We start from the raw sequence: 10,325 nt of genomic DNA on the forward strand, positions 1-10,325 counted from the left end.
TGTCATCCGGTTATTACAATTCGTAGAAACCATGTTTCGTTTGTATTTCACCGTCACGTCTACAGGTTGATAAGTGTTATGGCTATTTGTCTTAAATTACAAGTACTATACAGGTGTTCATTTTATCTGTTCACTTTATCTGTTCACACCTGACAATGTTTGCATAGGCAACAAATTATACACCCCAGAGATGACTACGTGCAATTTAATTTTTTTTATACGCAATCATTGCAATCACAGAAAAAAAATTACAAAGATGTCAATACCAAATAATGACAAAATTGAAACCATTAATTCAATTTATTTTAAAATGTCCCGGTACAAAAATGTAATGCGAAAATAAAACATAATGGGCATGCAGTCGTCACGTTTCCCACAGCGAGGGAAGTTTTGTCGAAATAGCTTTCGACCAACTTTTTTTTTAACTAAATCAGGAACAGTTCACCTGATTTTCTTGAAAATGTAAGATACAGTAATGTCGCACCCGCCTATATTTGATACCATTACAACAATAATTATCACAATAACGGCTCCTCATCCAAAATAATATTCTGGCCGTTTTGCTCCCTTGTGGCTTAATTAATTAATCAGTCCTCTCCTGTCTTTTAAGCAGACAGGGTCAATTAAATTTCATTTTTTTTTAATACAAATGCTTGCGACCGCTGATGCTTTTTAATTGAATGTACCAAAAGTCGAATTCTTTCGAAGTATAAACATAAACACTTGAAGTTAATTATGTTACTGAGGATACATTAGTTATTACATACATACAAAACAAAAATTGCAAATCAAGAAGTGGGATTTGTTGGACTGTACTTCAGTAGAATAAAGGAATTTAATTAGTTATTATCCGTGATTATTATTTAGACTTATTAGCTGTTGAATGGCTTTGGCGTAGCCGCTCACCTAATTAGGTTCTGTGCTAATTAGTTTTGGATGTCTAAACAGGGCAAAATGTGACCATCAAATTTAGGATTCACATCAAACTGATTAGTAGGCAATTACGTTTTTATTGCCAACAAAGATGTTGTTCACTTTACTCAAATCGAAAACGTGATTAAATTACGAAATACAGTTATTTTTCATCTTTCTTACAGACGGCTTTAAATCTGGGTAGTTGCAACATGTCGCTATTTGTTTCGACCTTCACCTCTACTAATCGAATGTGTCAACAACAATTAACTAGAAAACCATCCTAGGGGGTACTCTCTTATCTTTGGGGTTATCACAGACAACTTTGCCATTGGTCTTTAATTAAGAAATAATCACGAGCTATTTTGTAATAATTTCTTTAAATTTAGTCATTTATTATAGCCATTACTGACGCATTTTACATCACTTAAACGTATATTTCAGTGGCAAAAGGGTGCATCTACAAAAATGTCCAAAAACGTGCTCATTATCGGAAGTGGTGGTCGTGAGCACGCTATCACTTGGAAAATTGCGAAAAGCCCCCACATAAAAAGTATTTTCGCTGCACCCGGTAGCCACGCCATTCAACAGGTTGCAAAAACCAAAAACGTGGCTGTTGATGTCAAGAATTTCAAGGTGAGGTTATGAAGCGCATCAATGTAAATAAACAAAAACGATTTATTTCAGGAAGTATCTAAATTCTGTAAGCAAAACGACGTTTCGTTGGTGATTGTTGGACCTGAAGATCCGTTGGCGAACGGTATAGCAGATGTTTTACTTGCTGATGGTATTCCCGTTTTTGGTCCCTCAAAAAATGCAGCTCGAATTGAATCTGATAAAAACTGGGCTAAGGCTTTTATGGACAAGCATAACATTCCTACAGCTAAATGGAAAGCTTTTAAAAACGCTACGGAGGCGAAAAAATTTATTAATAAGTATGTTTTAGGGAAGTTGTTGGTAATTAATTAATTAATAAAAACTGTTTTAGTGCTGATTTTCCAGCATTGGTTGTTAAAGCTAGTGGATTAGCAGCAGGCAAAGGAGTGGTCGTTGCAGAAAATAAGGAAAAAGCATGTGAAGCTGTAGATGACATTTTAACAGAACAAAAATTTGGAGCAGCAGGTGAAACTGTTGTCATTGAAGAACTATTAGAGGGTGAAGAAGTGTCTGTTCTCGCATTTTGTGATGGGAATGTTGTTAAAGCCATGTTGCCAGCTCAAGACCATAAACGTATTTTCGACAATGATCAAGGCCCCAATACTGGGGGAATGGGAGCTTACTGCCCTTGTCCTCTTCTTGACTCAGACCAGTACAATTTTGTAGAGAAGAATGTTTTACAACAAACTGTTGAAGGATTTAAAAAAGATAACATTAAATTTGTTGGTTCGTTATTTTAACCGTAACTTTTATTTTTGTACTAATTATTTTGTTAAAGGTGTATTATATGCAGGGTTGATGTTAACTCCATCAGGTCCAAAAGTTCTTGAATTTAATTGCCGTTTTGGCGACCCAGAAACTGAAGTACTTCTTCCTTTATTGGAGTCAGATTTGTTTGAGATCATGGAAACTTGTTGTTCTGGAAGTTTAAATAAGATTGACTTGTTTTGGAAAAATAATCTTACTGCTGTGGGTGTTGTGATGGCTTCGAGAGGGTATCCAGAAACGTCCAGTAAAGGTCAGGTTATCACAGGAATTGAAGAAGTCAATGTGAGAGCTAAGCATGTAGTATTTCACTGTGGTACTGCTTTAAAAGACAACAATTTGGTTACTAACGGTGGAAGGGTTTTGATTGCTGTTTCTTTGGCACCTCAGTTAACATTAGCAGCGGCACAAGCAACAAAAGCCTGTGAAACAATAAATTTTGATGGAAAACAGTTTAGACATGACATTGCTCATAAAGGAATTGCTAGGTATGTACAGTAGCGGTCATTTCTACGGAACCACTCGATAAAAAGTCAAGTTGGTAGCCCTGTCATCTAGTACTTTACGCCAAACGCGGTTGGTAGCGGTAGTTGAAATGGCAATCGAAACTAGCACAACACGAATGTTTCGGTTGCCCTCAGCTATGCCGCACTGTATCCCGTGCAGACTGTATGTTCTGTTCATGTATTTATTAAAATAAAATATCTACATTAACAATGGGGCCATCTAACCTGTCAAATTTTTGACACATGTTTTCTCCCAGAAACCCGTCAAGGTCACTTACACCAAACAAATTTTGAAAATTTACACTAGGGAGTGGTTCTATAGAAAAGATCGCCGCACTACAATTATTTTAATTGTTTCTTTTGATTTGATACAACCTCTAACTTTTTTATTCTTAAAGATAAACCTGTAGTTGTTTGAGCAAATTTGTATCATTTTAAAAGATCTATGATGGCAACTTTCCATTTTTATTATCACTTCCGGTAGAACCGGAAATGACGTCAACTTTATTTTTTTTATGGAATACTAGGTATATTTTTCATAAATGGAAAGATTGATTTTTTTGTAAAAACTCAAAAGCAACCAATATTCTAAGATCAATAGTTATAAAGTTATTTAATAAAATAGACGAAAAATTCATATTTATTGATGACAGTTTACAGTAAATCCATATGTCACGGGCCGTGCACGGGTGTGACAGAATGAGGACATTTTTTACTTTTTGTTGTAAACCAGAGATATTTTAGAACAAATACCATCGGTAGCATGTAGATTACAGTGCCAAAAATTATTTATAAAAACATTGACAAGATACAATAATGGGTAAGAGACAGAGAAAACAATATGTGGCGTCACGGGTGTGATTCGTAGAAAATTGAGTATAATGGTTTAAAGACAAATTTTACTATTTCTGCGAACTTTTGCTGTTCCTACAATACACAAACACACGAAGACTTGGTAACCCATGCAATTTTACAGTGCATCATTTTAAATGGTGTCACGGGTGTGACGTAAATTTGCAACGGGTGTGACTTACATACCTTGAGTATTAAAAATTATAGTAAAACTGGCATAATAAAATAAAATTATATCACAATAAGAACAATTTTATTAACGTTTTAATATTTTAACATTTTTGACCTGAGAACGAGTACTTTTTGGGTTATTTATTATTCACACACATGTAAAAACAAAGAGTTTGTCTTTTCTCTCTTGATCCATGTATTTCAAATTTTGAGTACTATCAATTGGAACTAAGATCCTATGAAGAAGTTTGCAGAAGCGATGTAGACATTATTGAGGTATTTTATTTACTCCTTTTTGTTACTTTGTGGTAACTGCTAAGAATGGAAATTCCGTATATGTAAACGGTGTTCAAGAGGCAAAGATAGAGGTCCATTTTCCTTTGTATAATTTTGATTAGAAAACCAAGGTTTGTTTCAATCCTTAGAGTTTACAGGTCACTCCTAATTTTTTATACGTGCATTTCAGTAACATCCCGCATACATATTTTTTTAATTTCATATACATTGCACTCACCATCGAGACCAATTTGGAATCAATGTTAATTTTATTTAATTTTAACTTTTGTACGTTCGGACTTGTCACACCCGTTACATTTTTTTATAGTTTCTGGTTTTTCATTCGAGAAATTTGATGAACATAATAGCTAGATAATCTGTTTTTTATTTTGTATACCAATATTTAACTTGCGGGTGAATTGGTTTAAACCATCGCTATAAATTTTTATCAAAATGTAGTCACGGGCGTGACATAAAAGCTGATTTATATCCAACGCTTAAAAATACCAATAGTAAGTCGATTTTAAGTGTTTTATATATGGCATATTAAAATTCATCCTTCAATGTATTTATAAAATTATTTAAGATTTTCATGTGCTTTGTTCTGGAGAAAATACAATTGAATCAAACCAAGCACGAAGAGCTAATAAAAGTGTTAGCATGGTTTAAAAAAGACTAAATATTTTACATCAGCAAGTTTTTTTTAGAAACAAATATTTCGGAGGATTAACACTTTAAGCTTTTGATTTTCAACATTCTCAACTTATTTAATTTTTTATTCACTCAGGCTCATTTCGTGTGAAGTTACCGTTTAGTAGCTTGAAAAATTGACACTCATGCCATTTATTCTCATAAGTGATCTTTTAAAATGATACAAATTTGCTCAAAGAATTCCATGTTTATCTTTAAAAATAAAAAAAATTACAGGGGTTGTGTCACATAAAAGAAACACGTGGTATATATTTACTTTATGTGAATATGACTAAAATAAAAAATCACATGGAACACTCATTTTTCATTTTTTATATGAAACGTTCATTGTTATAAAAAACATAGAGTTCTCTGCTCGTCCTATACTGCGTTACAGCTCCACTCTTATTAGATAGACTTAATTATCAGAATGTATTAGCATTTTTTAGTGAGTTACTAAAACGAGTAATCTTCCATTAGATTGTTGAAATATTCTAGATAAAAAAATTGCCAATAGAGATGTTATAATTTTCGTTAAAAAAATCTATGCATTTGATGAATTTTTAACTTATAATATGAAACCTTTTGAGAATATATTGTTATTTTTGACTTATTGCTATATATACTTATATTGTATCAAATGTAGAATAGAAAGTATGAATTATTAAGGCCGTAATAACTTTGTATACACATTTTACTGCAGAAGAATAAATTGACTATGATTGATGATTTTCAGAGCTATTTTGCACACAGGAAAACTAACGTATAAAGCCAGCGGTGTTGACATTACAGCGGGGAATGATTTAGTATCTCATATAAAACCTGCCGCAAAATCGACAAACCGTTCTGGAGTTATGGGTGCCTTAGGGGGATTTGGGGGTTTATTTGATACTAAAGCGGCTGGTTATAAGGATCCCTTGCTAGTCTCAGGTACTGATGGGGTTGGTACTAAGTTAAAAGTAAGTTGTCAAGCAAGATTTCATTAGTAGTATATAATTTCTTAATTTAGATTGCTCAAGAAATGGGAATTCATAATACAATTGGCATTGATTTAGTTGCTATGTGCGTAAATGACGTTTTGGCGCATGGTGCGGAACCTCTCTTCTTTTTGGACTATTTTGCATGTGGTAACTTAGATGTTAACGTTGCGAAGGAAGTTGTAAGTGGAGTAGCGGAAGGGTGTCGTCAAGCAGGATGTTCTTTAATTGGTAAGTAAAAAATTTTTCTAAAACATTTAAATTAATCTGGTCTAAGAACAACAATTGAAGTGAATGACGAAGTGTTGATCTTTTAAAAAATGTTCATGTCTGCTGACAGGTTTACTTGAATTGAATTTTCTTAGGGTGTCTTAGATTAATAATTAAAAAGGAGCGGTTCCTATATTAGTATTTAAATTTATTTGCTATTCTTATAATCCTTCGTACATTTAAGACTAAGAAAATGCATATTTATACAAATTTCGGTTTACAACAAAAATAAAGTTTTCATCCTAATATAATTTTCAAGACATCAACATAAACAACTATATTTTTAGGCGGAGAAACTGCCGAAATGCCAGACATGTATCCACCTGGTGAATATGACGTCGCAGGCTTTGCAGTTGGAGCTGTAGAACGCAACCAGTTAATGCCACAAATTCATTCAATTCAACCGGGTGATGTTGTCATAGGTCTTCCATCTTCAGGTGTCCATAGTAATGGTTTTAGTTTAGTTAGAAAAATAATGAAATTAGCAGGAGTGAATTATCACGATAAAGCTCCGTTTAGCAAAGAAGGCAAAAGTTTTGGTTTGTTTATAAATCAAGTGGAGCGAATTATATATAATTCATTTCTGTTTTGTCAACAGGAGAAGAACTGTTAACACCAACCAAAATTTATGTTAAAAATGTAATACCAGCCGTTAAGACGGGGAAAGTAAAGGCTTTCGCTCACATAACTGGGGGTGGTTTAGATGAAAATATTCCCCGAATTTTACCAGCCCATTTGGCGGTGGAATTGGATGCAACCAAGTGGGATATTCCCGTAATATTCCCGTGGTTGGCAACAGCAGGTATGTGTATGCTTAATATAAATTAATAAAATAAAAAAATGTGGATAATTAGGTGGTGTAAACCAAGCCGAGTTGTTGCGCACTTTCAATTGTGGCATTGGTGGAGTTCTTATCATCGATGGGAAACATGAACAAGAAGTAATTAAAAGAATATCGTGCGAAGATGCGACGAAAATAGGTACCGTGGTTGCCCAACTTCATAAACCTGCAGGTAACAGCACTATCATTTAAATTTAAAATAGATTTTCATCATACAATTATATCATCCGACGAATTTGTCTAGTTAGTTGCGAACCGCGCATCCAGTGATAATAAAACATAGTTTATACATTGTGTGTTAAATTATACAAATTGTGGAACGCGGTGTACTTTGGTCGTAAAAATGCAAAATCCATAACAAAGCGGGACTTTACAATCAACTTGCGTCACGTCTGACTGTTTCAAACACATATTCGTTCAGGGAAAGAAGAGAAAAAAAATAAAAACCACACATCAATCCAAGTAAAGCGACTAAGTCATTTTAGCAACTTTTTACTCCATTAGATTTGTTGCACAAACGTTGTCGTACTTTGGTGATGTCTAAAAACAGGACACCTATTACATAAAAAATCTTTCAAATAAAGGATGAAAGTCACAAAAAACGTACTATACTTTTAAAAATGGATATTTAATAATAATAATAATAACAAGCTTTAATTAATATTAAATGCATATACGAAACATTGCACTATTCTCATTTCCACAGATCCTTTATTATTCGATTTTTTGGTAATATTAGATCCATATGCGAAGCATTATAATCTTTCTATTCGAAGATCCTTTATTCGTCCATTTTTGGGAAACTGTGGATCTATAATTTCTGGAAGAAAACAGTAATCAAAAAACGCAATCAAAGGTCGCTCCATTTTATCCTTCCAGAAGGTTTCGTCCCAAAATACTTTTTCCACGGTTAATTCCCGTGGAGTCCATATTATAAAATAACAAAAGTTTCTTTGCGTTATTCTTAACTGACCTTGTATTTGATAATAATAATTATCATTACGTTTCAATGTAACTTTCCCGTTTTTTATTTCAGCAAATTTAATTTTTCTTTGTTGTATAGCTTCAGTTACGGTATAAAAACAAGCACTTGAGGGACATTTTATCTCTACAATTGCTTCTTCACCAACAAGACCATCAGGAGAAGCTGCTAGAAAATTGTACTGACTATCAATAAACAGTCCACACTCTTCAATACTTAGATTGTATATTTCTTCAAATTCTTTTTTAGCGACAGCTTCGTGGTCGTTTCCCCAGCGCGTCGCTTGGTTTCCCGAAAAACTAGAGTATAGCAATCGTTTTACTGAATTGGCACAGTGAGTGGTTCTTTTCATTTTACATATACCACCGAAATTAGACGAAGTTAATCTTATTGACCTTTCTTGCCGCCACAACTTGTTATTGCTTTGGCCAATAGTGTTGGCTGTAATTTCTTTTCTTTCTTGTGCTGTTTTCGAAATTATTTTCAAGTAATCTTCTTTTCTTTTCAATAATTCATCTTCTGACAGTTCTTTGTTTTCGTCTTCTATTCCACATTCTAGATCTGAAGGATATAATAAACTTATAAAAAAAAACACAGTAATTAATTACTTAGAATATCCCAAAATGGCAACATTTTTTATTTTAAAGCTACTCAGTTTTTTTTTCTTTATTTATGTATATCAGAACCAAAGCCCAATTTTCAACTTAAGAAAAATAGTGTTTCAAGTGACGTCATGTTGCAGTTTTGGGACTTTTACAAAACAAAATAGCCTGTAGAAGATAAAGATCAAAAAGGAGTGGCTTGTAAAAAAATGCCTTATAAGTAGTCTTTTAAATTACCATGAGGTAAGTGCAGTATTATAGTTTGAGCAAGACATACGATTGGAATTAACGTACGTAAAATTTATTGTTGTAAACGACATTCTCAAGACTTAAAAGATTTTCTACCTTGCTTGCTACTGTTGATGCCGCATTTTCTTATGTCAAATTTAACATTTTATTTTTTTACAGCACGTGCTAAAACCCTTTATTACAGTTACAGATATAACTTAATTGAACACAACGATAATTGAATTGTGCATATCACTCATTTTCAAAGCTCATGTGTTACAGTTACGAACCTTTCTTTATCTCAATCACAATTTAAATTTTGATCCATTACGTGGTAATACCTACATAATTTGTTACCATCAAACGTACGTACAATCTAATGAGCAACTCCTCAGTAAAATATAATAATGTTGATTTTACTAATACTAAACATATAAATAAGATTTATTGTTATTCTTATTTTGCTTTTATTATTACTTTATTAATTTATGGTTATTTTCTCCCTTGGATGCACAACCGTTAGTTCTGCTTTCGAAGCTAACAAAATTCTTTTAACAATTATTTAAGTTTTTTTTTCACTTATTTATAACTGTATAATAGAGAATCTGAGCTATCCCGAAAATGTATAGAGATGTCATAACATTACCATTATTACAGTTTTCGAGTATCATCACCTTATACTTGTTTGTCATTTAAGTAAGTGTAAAATGCAAAAATTACTACCTTTATTGTTACATATTCTAATGCACTGAGCAGATTCCTTTCTTACTCCTCTGTTCTTTCGAGTAAAAAATACTAAAAATCCAAACTTAGCCTTAAACTTATTCTTACATCACAATTCATTTTACAGAACAAGTCATCGTGAAGAATTTTTCAAAAGTACTAGAAGCCAAAATGAAACCATTCGTTCCTAGCCTTGTGTCCAAAATCACCACAAAAAAACGAGTTGGCGTTTTAATCTCTGGCAGTGGAACTAATCTGCAAGCTTTAATTGATGGCACTCAAACATCAGATACCGGTGCTGAAATCGTCCTCGTAATCTCAAACAAAGACAACGTTGAAGGATTGAATAGAGCAGTACGGGCCAACATTCCAACAAAAATCATAAGGCACAAAGACTACCCCAACCGCGAAGATTTCGATCAAGCCCTCCACAATGAACTGGTCAGGTCGGGTGTCGAAATTGTCTGTTTGGCTGGCTTCATGCGGATTTTAACAGGACAGTTCACTTCCAAATGGAAGGGCAAACTCATCAATATACATCCAGCTCTTCTTCCACTGTTCAAAGGCACACATGCACAAAAACAAGCCCTCGACGCGGGAGTCCGAGTGAGCGGATGTACTGTACATTTTGTAGAAGAAGCCGTAGATGGAGGTCACATTATTACGCAAGAAACTGTGCCGATTGAATTAAATGACACAGAAGAAACATTAACGGAGAGGATTAAACAGGCCGAACATAAAGCTTTTCCGCGGGCTTTAGAATGGGTAGCCAAAGAGAAAGTAAAGATTGGCGATGATAATAAATTAGTTTGGAAGCTATAATTTTTAACCTTGATGTACATTTCAAATGCAAATAAACTAGTTTTGTTATAA

The 10,325-nt window shown here is 33.5% G+C and overlaps 1 protein-coding gene across 1 annotated transcript; it reads left to right on the plus strand.

Annotated features, from left to right (window-relative positions):
- Positions 1–1,141: 1,141 nt before the first annotated feature.
- LOC135133321 (trifunctional purine biosynthetic protein adenosine-3) lies at positions 1,142–10,325 on the plus strand. Its single transcript, XM_064061686.1, has 10 exons — positions 1,142–1,548; positions 1,600–1,847; positions 1,901–2,295; positions 2,348–2,822; positions 5,566–5,788; positions 5,839–6,037; positions 6,364–6,615; positions 6,675–6,878; positions 6,931–7,089; positions 9,580–10,325. The coding sequence occupies exons 1-10, from the start codon at positions 1,381–1,383 to the stop codon at positions 10,272–10,274; spliced, it is 3,018 nt and encodes a 1,005-aa protein (XP_063917756.1). The 5' UTR covers positions 1,142–1,380; the 3' UTR covers positions 10,275–10,325.

This window comes from Zophobas morio, unplaced genomic scaffold, assembly GCF_036711695.1.
Source record: "Zophobas morio isolate AGI-343-1 ecotype UQ-CSIRO unplaced genomic scaffold, CSIRO_AGI_Zmor_V1 ptg000021l, whole genome shotgun sequence".
NCBI lineage: Eukaryota > Metazoa > Arthropoda > Insecta > Coleoptera > Tenebrionidae > Zophobas > Zophobas morio.

What these genes read in the sequence shown, in the direction of transcription:
- LOC135133321 (XM_064061686.1), top strand. Translation starts at nt 1,381, where the DNA reads ATGTCCAAAAACGTGCTCATTATCGGAAGTGGTGGTCGTGAGCACGCT. An exon ending in GCTCATAAAGGAATTGCTAG is followed by an intron (nt 2,823 to 5,565) that starts GTATGTACAGTA and finishes GATGATTTTCAG; the next exon opens with AGCTATTTTGCACACAGGAA. An exon ending in CCAACTTCATAAACCTGCAG is followed by an intron (nt 7,090 to 9,579) that starts GTAACAGCACTA and finishes TTCATTTTACAG; the next exon opens with AACAAGTCATCGTGAAGAAT.